The 14,881-nt window shown below is 36.1% G+C and overlaps 3 protein-coding genes across 5 annotated transcripts; 2 read left to right on the forward strand and 1 right to left on the reverse strand.

The window, feature by feature from the left end:
- Positions 1-242: 242 nt before the first annotated feature.
- LOC111286482 (uncharacterized) lies at positions 243-1,828 on the reverse strand. Its single transcript, XM_089763323.1, has 5 exons — positions 1,561-1,828; positions 1,345-1,421; positions 1,213-1,249; positions 1,031-1,121; positions 243-934 (listed from the first exon to the last, which is right to left on the reverse strand). The coding sequence occupies exons 1-5, from the start codon at positions 1,790-1,792 to the stop codon at positions 349-351; spliced, it is 1,023 nt and encodes a 340-aa protein (XP_089619449.1). The 5' UTR covers positions 1,793-1,828; the 3' UTR covers positions 243-348.
- Positions 1,829-4,292: 2,464 nt separating this feature from the next.
- Positions 4,293-7,219, forward strand: LOC111286417 (pentatricopeptide repeat-containing protein At2g30100, chloroplastic-like). 2 transcript variants are annotated; one of them, XM_022876355.2, is made up of 3 exons: positions 4,293-4,473; positions 4,655-5,606; positions 6,169-7,219. In XM_022876355.2, the coding sequence occupies exons 2-3, from the start codon at positions 4,866-4,868 to the stop codon at positions 6,940-6,942; spliced, it is 1,515 nt and encodes a 504-aa protein (XP_022732090.1). In that variant the 5' UTR covers positions 4,293-4,473; positions 4,655-4,865; the 3' UTR covers positions 6,943-7,219. The 2 variants fall into 2 exon arrangements, with proteins under 2 accessions (XP_022732090.1, XP_089618019.1); XM_089761893.1 differs by having other exon boundaries at positions 4,293-5,606.
- A 2,893-nt stretch (positions 7,220-10,112) lies between these two features.
- On the forward strand, positions 10,113-14,750 carry LOC111286414 (ethylene-overproduction protein 1-like). 2 transcript variants are annotated; one of them, XM_089761892.1, is made up of 5 exons: positions 10,113-10,291; positions 10,752-12,390; positions 12,737-13,028; positions 13,105-13,414; positions 13,951-14,750. In XM_089761892.1, the coding sequence occupies exons 2-5, from the start codon at positions 10,937-10,939 to the stop codon at positions 14,184-14,186; spliced, it is 2,292 nt and encodes a 763-aa protein (XP_089618018.1). In that variant the 5' UTR covers positions 10,113-10,291; positions 10,752-10,936; the 3' UTR covers positions 14,187-14,750. The 2 variants fall into 2 exon arrangements, with proteins under 2 accessions (XP_089618018.1, XP_022732087.2); XM_022876352.2 differs by having other exon boundaries at positions 10,223-12,390.
- The last annotated feature ends 131 nt before the right edge of the window (positions 14,751-14,881 follow it).

Raw genomic sequence — 14,881 nt, forward strand, 5'->3', positions numbered from 1 at the left:
ATAGACCCTAAAACCTCTGCTGAAAACTTCCTAGTCCTAAATCACTTGATCTAAGTAAACATGGGGAGTATTAGAAACGTATCATCAGGTCTCCGAGATAAAACTATTTAAGTAGACTGTTAGCATGAAAAAGAGACAACAACAAAACTGAGAGAAATCATGGCCTGGAAGTAAAGGCCATTGAAATTTTATTGCAAATACATGCTTTAATTTGAGCATGGAAAATAGACGGCATAAATCATGAAAATTAGGCTTTGGCCTTACCTTTTACTGTCCAACACCAATCTATGATAATAATGTCTTGTCTTGCACAAGTACCAACAAGATCTGACTAGAATTCTCTCTAATTCATATAGTCAGATCCAGGGTACTCGCCAGTTTAAGATTCCTAGTAGAATCAACTCCTTTCAACTTAATGCTCTTTGATACCATGTTTACATTCACTGAATACATTTCTGTCTTTGAAGGAGAAGATAAAGAAAGAGACAAATTGCTATTGGCCTCTTCTTCCTCATTGGAGGTCTTTCTCCTAACCACTTCTTGCCTCATCAGCTTTGTGCTCAGTGACAGGCTCAAATCAAGGTCCTCATCGAGAGCTTTTCTTTTGGCTATTCTAATTTGCCTTTCTGCTCCTCTTCCAAGCCATTTATTTGCAAAAGAGGGATGCATTAGTATTGGCTGCATTTGTGTTTGGATGCTTTCACAATCATCTGGCAACTGTAATTCATCTTGAAACTCTTCCATTTCCCTGACAGGTTGCTGATTGAAGATGAAGTTATTATTCATGTAGAAAACTTCATTCCTTGCGTTTGAAACAAGTTCTTCACTCATGCTTGAACTACGAAAACCAGCTTCCCTTCTAGTACTATTTACGCAATTCGTCAAGTAAGGCTCAGACATTTGATTTCCACGAAAAGTACTCCGTGAAATATCACTATATATGTTGTTGACAGATATGTTATGCTTACAAAAGAACTAAAAACTCAATCTGTTGAAGCAAAAATAGTAAGGCAGTTTTATCAATCTATACCTGATCACTCTTGGATCATGAAGCATGGACTGATGCAAAAGATTTCGAGAAAGGTGATCTACACTTCCCAAAAGATGTCTGTTGTTTGTAACTGTCATACCATATGAAAAGGTAGTAGTTTTAAGTTTTAGACATTGAAGATATAAATTCAGGACACATTTTTGTATGGTCAACAGTAGTACCTTGACCCTGATTATCTATCTTCTTGCTCCGATACATCTATATGCTCAATAACCAAAATTGAAATTAGAACAATTACAATTCTGTGCTATCTTCTTTTAAAGAATTTAATATTTGAAACTTTAACAAATTACCTGCAAATGACTCTTGACATGAGTAATACTAAGACCCTTGATGTTCATTTGTTGCAAAACCAGTTTTGGAGTTGCTCCTACAGTACCAAAGATTATATCAAAATAATTGAATATGATATGTTTTCTTCTTATAGGATCTTGAATGTATGAAGTCAATCCCCCAGGAAATAGTTTGAAAAGTAGTATATATGTACAAAAGAGATTCAAGGATCTTACTCTCCTGACCGCCAAGTCTCTCCACTGCTCGAACAAAACAAAGATGAAGTTCAGGGGTCCATCGCAGCCTAGGCACCTTTGATCTTACATATGGCCGCACCCCAGTTGAACTTGCCTTTTGCTCACCTTCTTCAACTATGCTATTGCTCGAGCGTGCACTATTTTTTGTCTTACTTTCATCATCAGCTTCCTCATCTTCATTCATGTTGAATAGATTCTTTTTCATGATCATGATTCTTGCGAGATGGATGCCTTGTGAAAGAAATACTAAGATAATTCAAGTACAAGTGATCAAACAGGTATTGATAATTCCTCCACTTCTTTTCTTCAAATAGTACTGTGATAAAGAAACTTCCATAACTTTGAAGAGTATAAAGCAGGTTTTCCAAACTAATCCAAGTGGAAAGCACAAACCCTAACACCCATCCTTGGTGGAAAATAGTTCTCTACATACATGTATAGCGGACCCAGATCTTATTCTGAGGATGATGATGACAGTTATACATGTCATGCCTCTCCATGGATGCATTCAAACTATAGAAAGGTAAATGACAGAGATGCCGTATATGGGGCAAAGGAAAGATTTAAAATAAGAAAAAAAATGCTGGCAAGATTTAGATAAAATTTTTTAAGGAAAGCTTGCGAAGTTATTTTATTAAAAATGATGCAATAAAAACATTACTAAAAAATTCAAAAGAATAGATTGATACGATTCAGCAGGAAAATCAATAATAATATAAAAATATTAAAAATATTATCTATAATTTAAATTTGATTAGTACTTGTTCAATGATAAAATGTCTGTTAAATTTTTAATAGAAGTTAAATACTTATTTAAAAAATATATTAAATTTTGCACACTTAATCTGGCCAAAAAAAAAAAAAATTAGCACACTAATTTACGTAATAAAACTTATTAATTTATTGGTTTATATTATCAATGTCAGGTTTTATTTAATCATTTTTAATAAAAAAATTACACAAAATTCACTTAAAAAATTTTATCTAAGTGATTATATAATTACTAATAAACCAAAAATGAAAATACATATAAATATTTAATGTATTAAACGCAAATACTTGATAAATTTAAAAATGCAACTGAGAGGATATCTGTTAAAAGTGCATAAAATTTTACTAAGCTAGCTATAAATAATATCATTTGTTAAGAACACAATTGTTCTTTTGACAGAAAATTTAATGCTGTATTATTTTTTTAATTCCTTAATGAAAGGTAAAGATTTGTTTTTCTAGCGGAAGAAACAATGAGATAATTAACCTCCCTATAAAGGAGAAATGTTATGGGTGTTGGCGAAGACTGTGCTGTTGATTCTTGCTGTCGGTGATCACGGATTTGTCTTTGTCCCTTACCATATGACCGCTCCTAATAACAACAAAGTTCGTTTTTTTTTTTTTTTTTTTGACTTCTCCAAGATTCCTCAGCCTCTCCCCAGAAGATGATGTTAATTATATGATATATGATGGCGCTGACAGTCACTACATCGGATTCAATGCTCTTCAATTTTCTTATCAATATTGGACATCACAGCTTCCATGATCGCGATTCTCTGAGCACGAAATTTTATTTATGATGGTTTTTATGTGATTCCGGGGTTGTCTTCTATGCATGAAAAATGCAGATTTTTTTACGAGATTCTTCTTGTAAAGTTTTCACATGGCATATTGGCCAACATGTATAGGTGACAAGATAGCCAACTGCAGCTGTTGATGGGTAACTATAATTCATCAATTGTGAGGTTATATTTATAATATATATGTATGACATTACTGAAACTTATTATGCAGAGATCATGATCCATAATCAGCCGGCAAAATTGCAAGGGGTTTGAAGTCTTAATACAACATTTTGGATCCAAGAAAGTCTAGAAAACATTGATGGAGTCACATAAAATAACTTTCTATGTCATTGAAATTTGGATTTTTTTTTTATGTAGAGGACAAAAATCATTTTATGTCCTCCAATTTGACTCTAATTAAGCGTGCCACTTTCAGCCATATATTTATCTAATTGAGAGCCCCTGTTTTTTTGGTGGGGGAAGACAAACGGAGGTCTCTAGATCTGCATGTGAAGAACAACAGACAGGAAAAATTCTTTGTTTGATGTGCTTATGGAGCCTTGAGAAGCTTAAATGATCAATGCAACTGTAGCCAGGGTCAACTCCTAGCAATATCTCCCATTATTTTAACCCAAGGGCCAAGGCAGGATGTCACCTAAAAACATATAATATACTGCATTAGAATACGTAGCCCTTTTTATGCGGATCAAACCAATATTCCAGAATGAGTATGTTTGTCCTTTCTCTACATACCATCACATTCCCACTCTGGATAAAACATCATGCATGCATGTCATGACAACATCAATACATAATGCCATGGTGGTTGGTATATCATATATACATAATACAACAAAGGCAGTCCATCATCCATTTGATGGATCTAGCCCAAGAAACTCTATGGATCTTGTTTTTTCTTCCTTTATCCTGTGCCCAAAATCCCACCATGGACCCATGTTTATTAATCTTCAGGGGTTCATTCAACTCTGTGGGTTGGGAGAAAACGATAGGAAATAGCTGGCCCTGAGCCCTGGTTATGGCCTGTGTTGTTTATATTGGATCTTGAATTGACAAAAGTGTCAAAATCAGACCAACAAGGGAGACCAAGAATCTAGCTAAGTGTTGTTAAAAGAGATAAAATAATTGAAAAGGACTGTTGACCTCAAATCCAAACGGAGGGCGCATAAAGCAAAACGAAAAGGCAAATCCCTAAGAAACGATGCCTGCCAACAATTAGCTGAGAAGTGAGGAGTCATTTTTCGGACACGTCTCCGCGCCGTAAACTCAAGAACTGTTCAACAAAGTGACATCATTGTAGCTTTGTCTGTGAGAGTTGGTGAGTCGAGCTTCAGCCTTCGAAAGCACTGCTCTTTTGACAAACCAACCCCGCCCAATTCCCAACCTCTTTTCTTCATTACGATAGATTTTCCCTTCAACTGAACTGCAAGAATCTTATTATCTTTTACCCTTTGTTTCCGTTCTCATGGATTCCTTTTTTGTCGTCGTTTTTCATTCAGTTTCTCCGGCTGGAACCACCCTGGGTTTCTGTTTGGATGCCGAGAAATCGTAGGAAAATAAAAGAAAAGAGGAAACTTTGACTCCGGCAGGGACCACTCAATCTTCTTTGACGAATATTAGACTTGGGTTTTTCTTTATTTTACGGAAACCGAAGCTCACTTGTTCAAAGGTTTTGTGTCGAGGCAACCAAACGCTTCACATAGCCAACAAATGGCCTTTGCTCGTCGGTTCGCCTCGTTGACTGAATTATCTTTGCCTTTTCAGCAGCACCGCTTTCTGGCTCCTCAATTTTATCTAACTTTCAGTTCGAAACATAGTCTTAGAAGAATTTCGTCGAGGATCTGCAACTTCCAAAATCCAAGCTTTGTTCTTAAGAAAAGACAAGCAAAAATAAAAGTATCTAGGCTGTTCAAGTCGGTGCAATTGGACCAATATTTAACGAGTGACGATGAAGACGAAATGAGTGAAGACTTTTTTGAGGCAATTGAAGAATTAGAGAGAATGGCAAGGGAACCCTCTGATATTCTTGAAGAAATGAATGATAGGTTGTCATCAAGAGAGTTACAGTTAGTTTTAGTTTACTTTTCTCAAGAAGGGAGAGATTCATGGTGTGCACTTGAAGTCTTTGAGTGGCTCAAAAAGGAGAATAAGGTTGATAATGAGACAATGGTACTTATGGTTTCAATTATGTGTCGTTGGGTCAAGAAGCTGATTGAAGGAGAGGCTGATGTTAGGGATGTGGTTGATCTCCTTGTGGACATGGATTGCGTGGGGTTGAAACCAGGTTTTAGTATGATGGAGAAGGTGATTTCAATGTATTGGGAGATGGATAAGAAGGAGGGAGCCGTTGTGTTTTTGAAGGAAGTTTTGAGACGGGGAATTTCATATGAAGATGATGATGGTGAAGGACAAAAAGGAGGGCCGACTGGTTATCTTGCTTGGAAGATGATGGTATGCTTTATTAAGCTTCGGTTATTCATATCCAGCTATGTTAGTTTGTATGTTAGAGATTGAATTAGTTATTCTTCTTGTATAATAGAGAATTTATTGAATCAAATTTGCCTCTTGTTTTCTGATTGAATTTTATTTCATTGTTACTATTGTTGATAACTTGTTTATTTTTCCATATTCTTGAAATTAATGGCCACTACTTTTATGCTTAATTATTTGTTAGTATTTCTTGCATTTTTAAGTTGCCCGTAAGGTTCATTATTTTCTTGACTGTTGGTCAGGTCAGGCAGTGCAAATCTACTTTGATCACTATGTTATACTTGGTCAGAGCATTATGCTTTTTATGTGCAGGTCATACAGTTAATGTTATATCTTTCTTTTCTGATTATCAATTCTGTGGTTTCTTAATTGGGCATTGTCATTTTTCATTAAACCCTGCACTGAAAACAAGTTCTTAATTTCTCTCATGGTTTATTGCTATTCCAGATTGTATCTCTCACGACAGATAGTAAATACTTTTTCTGATTCTGTGTCAATAATCAATGAACCTATGTTCTGCTAGGTCGAGGGTAACTACAGGGATGCCATCAAATTCGTTATAGACCTTAGGGAATCTGGATTGAAGCCTGAGATTTACAGCTACCTCATTGCAATGACAGCAATAGTCAAAGAGCTGAATGAATTTGCAAAAGCCTTGCGTAAGTTGAAAGGTTTTGCAAGGTCTGGTTTAGTTGCTGAACTTGATATGGAAAATGTAGAGCTTATAGAAAAGTACCAATTTGATCTTCTTGCTGATGGAATAAGACTTTCTAATTGGGCAATTCAAGAAGGAAGTTCTTCACTTTATGGTTTGATTCATGAGAGGCTTCTTGCCATGTATATATGTGCTGGTCGTGGACTTGAAGCTGAAAGACAGCTGTGGGAAATGAAGCTTGTTGGTAAAGAGGCTGATGGAGACCTTTATGACATCGTTTTAGCTATTTGTGCTTCCCAAAAGGAGGCTAATGCCATATCACGGTTGCTTACTAGAATGGAGGTTTCAAGCTCTCAACGTAGGAGGAAAACTTTATCATGGTTATTGAGAGGTTACATTAAGGGAGGGCATATTGGTGATGCTGCAGAAACAGTGGTTAAAATGCTTGATTTGGGATTATATCCAGAATATTTAGACAGGGCAGCTGTTCTGCATGAACTGAGGAAAAGGATCCAACAGCCAGGAAACATTGAAACTTATATTAATCTCTGCAAACGACTATATTATGCGAGTTTGATTGGACCTTGTCTTATGTATCTATGTATAAAGAAATATAAGCTATGGGTTGTAAAAATGCTTTAAAGCTGATGAATGGAAATGAAAATCTTGAACCCTGATTTTTTTTAGAATTACACTTTCTGGGTCAAGCATTCATTGGCAAAGCATAGGAGTTTCATAAACCGGAATTTTGTATAGTTTTAGATGGCCCTAGAGCAAATAGGATGCTGAGTAGAAAATATGCAGACCAACTGTGAACACTGGAAATAAATGGTGAGCATTTTGTTCTTGGGGTCATTTAAATGCGTGTATGTATTGTGGCTACTGTATACATAGTAATAAAGAATTTTCACCAATGTAACTAATGAGCCTACGCATCTTCCTACAGATATGTTCTTGCATTCTTCTTCTTATCCCTTGAATGTGTTGTATTTGCAATAGAGCTTCATGTACATATTTTGCTAGTGTCCGACATGTTATAATCAGCTTCTGATTTGTTCTGGTTCCAGCTATCTCACTTTATTTGCAGCATAAAATGAGGAAAGAGACTATTTAATCTACATTAATTCCTTGTTACACAACATGATATTTACACGAGAATAAGCTGTTTTCACTCTTCACATTAAGACTAATTCTTCAGTTATGTCCACTTTTGGAGACAGCCATCTAATGGAATTATTTTCTTTTAATTATTTGTGTAAACTCTGTTATGTTTATTTGTCATTTTGGAAGCACTTAAAGAAATCACTACTCCCTCTCTGTGCTTCTACGATTAGCCCATGCCTTCCCTAAAAGCAATAAGTGATACAATAACCACATCGAGGTTCCGTTTGGTAAACGATTTTATGTTTTGCTATTTGTCCTTAGATTTTTTTTTTTTTTCATTCATTATTAATGCTGTCATAGAATTTGACATTAGCTAATTTATAGCTTCAGTTTACTGATGTAATGTCTGGGATTGTTAATGAGATATTGTCAAAGATGTTGGTCCCTATCAAGTCTCAACCACAGGAATATGTTACCATCAGTTCTTATTCTAATAATGCCTATACCTCCATACTGAGTAATAACATAGACATTATTAAGGGTGTTGACAGCCTATTAGAAAATCACACGTTTATGACTTGATATCGGAATTTTTCCTATGTTACTATATTAGCATATTTCTTTTGCTTTCAATCAACTTTCTCCTTCGTGATTCTTTTTCTTTTTGCCCTCATGTTTCTCTGATCTCTGGCTGAAGCGACTTGCTCCTCTCCTCTGTTTACTCATTTGTCTGCACCTGTTGGCAAGGAAGTGAAAGATTTCGCTTCTTCTTACATGATGCATTTGTATATACGTTTGTCAAGTGTCGAGCATTACTATCGGGCTATTAGCTGCCGCATCCTTTTTCCATCTTATCCTTTCGCCGCCTCCTTATAAGAATGGAAAGTCAAAATTTTTGCCCATGACATCATTATTTTACCCTATAAAACAATTCTATCTTTTTTTTTTTTCCATGTTTTAAAATCTACATAACTGGCTAGAATGAGAACTACATAATGTTTTAAATAACTTGTAAAATATTGAACTTGTAACATCATATGGCTGCATTTTGAACACCCGGAAACGTTCTCAACCTTGTTGCCGAGAGGATTAATATGGGTTTCCGATTTCCTTCATAGAACTTAACAATACCTTATTCACAAGCATCAATATTGCAAAGATTCTTATCAGAAAATCTTGATTTAACAGTTCATGGACATTTGCACAATCTTGATGCAAATTGGCCTGCTCCTCTCTCTCTCTTTCTCAATCAAGATGTCCAGGCAAGAAAACAGGCTGATGCAGAATTCTCACATGGGGGCCTAGCCACGTGATCATACTCTCTTGGCACTATGCTCCTTTCATACCAGGATATATTCTGTTTTAGACAACTTTTTTTGCATAATAGACTGCAACTTGTAAATCATGTCTATAAAGTATTAACATATTGGAGATATTCAACAGAACCTTAACTCATTTATTCAGCCAATCAACTTCAGAAACTCATCATGGAAGAAAGAGAACTGTAATTATGAAAAAGATGATTTACTTAGATCTGTTGGCTACCTAACTTTCAATAATTTGGTTCATTGTTTACCTCTTTTTTATTTTTTTCAATTTTCATTTGTTTCGAGAATCATTATCCATGTGTCTTGACATATCACATATGCATGGCACAACTACTTTCAGAGTTTTTTGCGATTAAACTAATGGATTTGTTTATGCCTTTTCATCTTAATAATAATTTTTTCTTTTGTGAATAAATTATCTTTTTAGGTTAAATATGCGGTACCATCCATGATTTAGACAGTTTACCAATAAATCACACCAAGCTCATATTCTTTTATAATTAGTGATTACAGAATATTATATATATTTTTTGTTTAACATGTATTCTTGATAGCAATGGTGTCTGCCAGAGAAATATCAAACTTTACTCAAGAAATAGAACATATATGATAGATGTAGGGTTCAAGATTGAGAATCTCAAATTCAAATCTTAATGGTAGTCTAAAAGAAATAAAAAAAAATGTCTTCTTTAACACATTTATTGGCCTATTTTTTCAGATGGCAATGATATTTGAAGCTTAATCTCTATTCAAATTGCAATCCTAGCATTTGACAGTCCTCAATAAAAGAAAAACATTAATTAATTCAATGCTTTGATGATGTCAAAAGATGTTTCTCCTAAGAAAACCATTAGCTTGATGGACAAGGTCTGACCTAATTTGGATGGGGTTCTTATCATCATCATGATTGTTCTATTTCTTATGATAAATGATAAGCACCAAGCTTCTTAAATTTTGAATGAAATTGTCGTTGAAATTTGAAAACAGCAACCTCAACTATAGAGCTGTTTGGTATTTGATGAGACCCATGACCATATTATATTACATGAACCAAAGGGTACCCAATGTCCACCACCTCTGCTTAACCTTTTGATATCCCACTTTAATCCATTTTTTAATGTTAATTAATCAACAATTAAAGCTTCGGTTACCTAAATTAGAAGAAATCAACTCATTTGCACCAAGTTGACCAAGATTAGTTGGTCCCAAAATCTTATCTTCATCTGATGCCGACCTAATAATAATCCAGTGGGAACCAGCTCCATAGCGGGTCTTTGTTTTCCATTGGAGTTAGACACCAAATCAACCATTTTCTTTCTGGTAACACCGACACCAAAACTGCCAAAGTTTTATAATAATAAGGCTCACTGTTTTCCATCCGAAAGAGAGAGAGAGAGAAAGGGAGGGAGAAAAGTCGAAAAGAATCTATCCTATGAATGAAAGAGAAATGAAACTCAAAAAGTAACACTTTTGCAAAATTTTCTTTCTTTGTTGAGCTTCTGCACTGCATGACCTTCCCCTCTCTCTTTCCCTGTTGCTTGAAGGAGCAAAGACAGGAGGTAAACGACCACATTACTTAAAGCTCTTTCTTTCTTGTTCTTTCTGTTGATTTTTTAGTTAAAGACTGGATATTTCTATGCCAATAGAAGTTTGTAAATTTATTTGAAAAAGGTGAAGAAAAACTATCATATGGTATGTACTGAATTAAAATGCGTGGTCTTAAGCTAATAGAAAGATTCAAAAGCACTCAAGTTCATGCCTTGAATCCACCAGATACCACTATTGTTAACACTGCTGGCTCGTCTTCCATAGCCGGTAAGCTTAGTAATCATAGAGTCAAATTTATAGGGTCAAAACTCAAATCCAATAAGGCCTGCTCTGTCTCAGGAGCTAAAACTCTGTTTCCTTTTGGACTCCCTAGAATTGACCTTCTTGAACCACCCATAGAACCTCACTTAAAACCCATTCAGTTGGTAGAAACCTTAGCTGATCTTTATCGTCGGTTCGAAACTTGTTTAGAATCGGAGAAATCATTGATATGCATTGAGCAGTACTCGATTTTGAGTAGCCTCGGTGATCCTAAGTTCCTGAGAAGGTGCCTCCGTGCTGCGAGGCAACATGCCTTTGATGTGCACTCCAAGTTAGTTTTATCAGCTTGGTTAAGGTATGAGAGGAGAGAAGATGAGCTTGACGGTGTATCACCAATGGATTGCAGTAGGTTCATTCTTGAATGTCCTAAGGCTGCTCTGGTATCTGGGTATGATCCAAATTCCATTTATGACCACTGCAAGTGTTATCAAGAGTGTTCTGTGCAAATCTCTAAGGGGAACGAGTTTTGGACATTGGAAGAAGATAGTGACATCTCTTTTTGTGTTGCCAATGAGGAGATTAATTGTGTTCGATTTAAAATTGCTTCACTTTCAAGCCCGTTTAAGGCTATGTTATATGGGAGTTTCATGGAGTCAAAATGTAATAAAATTGATTTTTCACAAAATGATATTTCTGTAGAGGGAATGAGAGCTGTGGATTTGTACAGTAGGACTAAAATGGTAGACTTGTTTTCTCCTGAGATTGTATTGGAGCTCTTATCGTTTGCAAATAGGTTCTGTTGTGAGGAAATGAAGTCTGCTTGTGATATTCATTTGGCTTCTTTAGTCAGCTGTATAGAGGATGCTTTGCTTCTTATTGAATATGGGTTAGAAGAAAGGGCAAATTTTCTAGTAGCTTCATGTTTGCAGGTTTTTCTAAGAGAGCTCCCAAGTTCTCTTTATAACCCCAAAGTGATGAAAATATTTTGTGGCTTTGAGGCAAGGGAGAGATTGGCATCAGCAGGGCATGCTTCTTTCTTCTTGTATTATTTCCTAAGCCAGGTGGCTATGGAAGAGAATATGCTGTCAAATGCAACAGTGATGTTGTTGGAAAGATTGAGAGAATGTGCTGCAGAAAAGTGGCAGAAGGCTCTAGCTTTGCATCAACTGGGTTGTGTGTTGCTTGGGAGGAAAGAGTACGAAAATGCTCAATGTTGTTTTGAAGCAGCTACCGAGGCAGGTCATGTTTATTCATTAGCTGGTATGGCAAGATGCAAGTACAAGCAAGGGCAACAGTATTCAGCCTATAGGTTGATGAGCTCACTTATCTCTGAGCATAAAGCAGTTGGGTGGATGTATCAGGAACGATCTTTGTATAATGTTGGGAAGGATAAGATTGCTGATTTGAACACTGCAACTGAATTGGATCCCACCCTTTCATTCCCGTATAAATATAGAGCAGTCTCAAAGGCAGAGGAGAAGCAAACTAGGGCTGCTATTTCAGAGATTGACAGAATCATTGGATTCAAGCTTGCACCTGAATGCCTAGAATTGCGAGCTTGGTTCTTCATAGCAATTGAGGATTATGGAAGTGCTTTGAGAGATGTCAGAGCAATGTTAACTTTGGAGCCAAATTACAGAATGTTCAATGAGCAAGTTAGCGGGGATGATTTGATTGAGCTCCTGAACCATAAGATTCAGCAGGGATGTCAAGCTGACTGCTGGATGCAACTTTATGATCGATGGTCTTGTGTAGATGATATTGGCTCTTTGGCTGTCATTCACCGGATGCTGGTTAATGATCCTGGAAAAATCCTGCTTAGATTTCGGCAATCTCTGCTTCTTTTGAGGTAAGCTTTTTGCTATCAAGTTTTTATTTATTTGGCTGCAATCTTTATTCTGTCTATGGATTTTTAATAAGGTTGTTGCATTTCTAGAATCTTTCTGTTTTCAAAATTGGCATCTGGCTGTTTTATGAAATCCATAGTAATTCAAAAGCTATTTATGGGAATTGTGCTGTAAAGATAATAGACTTCTACCTGTGGACAGGATATTGGTATCATGTCTTATTCTGTTTTCTTTTGGGCTGATGGATTTTTCTTTTCAAGTCTCCTGCTCTGCGATGTGGTTTTTCTCAGCTTTGATCCTGCTGTATTTGATAAGATGAAGTATACTGAATATGCATTATCATTGCAGGCTAAATTGTCAGAAGGCTGCTATGCGATGTTTGCGATTAGCTCGTAATCTTTCTAGTTATGAGCATGAAAAGTTAGTTTATGAAGGATGGATTTTATATGACACTGGCCATCGTGAAGAAGCTCTTGCAAGAGCTGAGAAGTCCATTTTGATTCAGAGGTCGTTTGAAGCATTTTTCCTGAAAGCATACACTTTGGCAGATTCCACTGTGGATCCTGAGTCGTCTTCTTATGTAATTCAACTTCTGGAGGAAGCCCTTAGATGCCCTTCAGATGGTCTTCGAAAAGGACAAGTGAGTAAATCTATGCTTGGACTCTGTCATTTTACCATCATTATACTTATTTGATTGTTATAATGATATTTTGCAGGCACTCAATAATTTAGGCACTATCTATGTGGATTGTGGTAAACTGGATCAAGCTGCAAACTGCTATATGAATGCCCTTGAAATCAAGCATACAAGAGCTCATCAGGGGTTAGCACGCATTTATTTTTTAAGAAATCAGCGAAAAGCTGCATATGATGAGATGTCCAAACTGATAGAGAAGGCACATAATAATGCCTCAGCATATGAAAAGCAGTCCGAATATTGTGATCGTGAGATGGCAATTAATGATCTAAACATGGCAACAAAGCTGGATCCACTTAGAACATACCCGTACAGATACAGGGCAGCTGGTAATTTTCTAATTTCTTTTCTCAGTTTCTGAAATTTGATTCTGGTTAGAGACAGATTTTTCCTTATGATTACTCTAGCATACTTGACTCCTTACTTGCAAAGAAAGATTAGTTATGAATCTGAGAAATAGATTGTTGGCACTCTTTAGGTTAACTAGGTATAATTAATCAATCATTCTATGGAACTCTTCTCTGAGTTCCATAGGTACCGTTTTCTTTTTTCTTAATGACTTGATTTTTAGAAGAAAGGGCATGAAGTTCATATCTAGAGATGTTGTAAAGATGGTGCAAATACAATTGATTTGCTGTAGAGATCACTCTTGTACTAGCTTAGTTTTCCTTTGTCCCAAGAAAGCATAATCTTGTTTTAATTTTTTGTTTTGATGTATTTCAGAAGGAATAATTTCTCTATAATCATGTGTTTGTATTGGGTCTAGTTTTTATTTATTTGTTATTGTAATCTTGTTACTCCAATACAAATTTTTATCATCTGAGAAATTTAAAATCAGAACTGACATACTGCATTACTTTATTAGTGCTAATGGATGACCAAAAAGAACTTGAAGCAGTTGAAGAGCTTTCAAAAGCCATAGCTTTCAAGCCTGACCTGCAAATGCTTCATCTTCGAGCTGCATTTTATGAGTCAATGGGTGATCTCAGCTCAGCTCTCTGTGATTGTGAAGCTGCTCTCTCTTTGGAACCAAATCATATAGACACGCTTGATCTGTATAATAGAGCCAGAGGCCGAGCCAGCCATCCACAAGAAATGTGAGAGGCACTGTTGTTACATTTCTGATAAACTAGGGGAGTTAGTTGTCAGTAATAAGGAAAAGAATCTTGGAGTCTTTCGCATAGCTTTATTTCCTTTCCGAAATGGTGGGCTAGTGAGCATCTAGCTGCCAAATGACAATGAAAAGGAAAAGACCAAGAGAGTTGCTTGTCAATAGGAGCGTTATGGAACTAATAATAGTGGAAATAGAGGGAGCAGCCTATCCACCATCTTCCCAGAATTTAGTTTTATGCGACAGAATCAGGTCTTCATGATAGTTGGCACGAGATTTAGCAATGTAGGTTAAAGGGTTTACAGACTGTTGTAACTTTGGTCATTGCTTACAAAAAGAACTGGTATACAGTTCATAGAATATATCTTATCATTCGAGAAGGACTTCTTGTCATCTCTCTTGGTTCATCTTGTACATGAACAACAGTAAAATAGGTTTAAATCTCCCTTTTTTTACTGTAATTTTTCCTTCTTAATTTTCTTTTGCATACAATTAGGTAGGCCTTCTGGGAAACTTCTGCTTTTCTACCAATGTGGCTACCTCCATTTGTAGTATATTTCTTCCTATCTTTTCTATCCCTCAAATGATTCGGTTCCAGTCTATTTCCAACAGGCAACAGCTCTCCAGTGCCACTTGATTTATGCTTAACAAAGAAGAGAGTAGTGGGAGAGTTTTGGAGCTAAGA

This window comes from Durio zibethinus, chromosome 6, assembly GCF_047325235.1.
Source record: "Durio zibethinus cultivar Kanyao isolate XHJ-2024 chromosome 6, ASM4732523v1, whole genome shotgun sequence".
In the NCBI taxonomy this organism is placed as follows: Eukaryota; Viridiplantae; Streptophyta; class Magnoliopsida; order Malvales; family Malvaceae; genus Durio; species Durio zibethinus.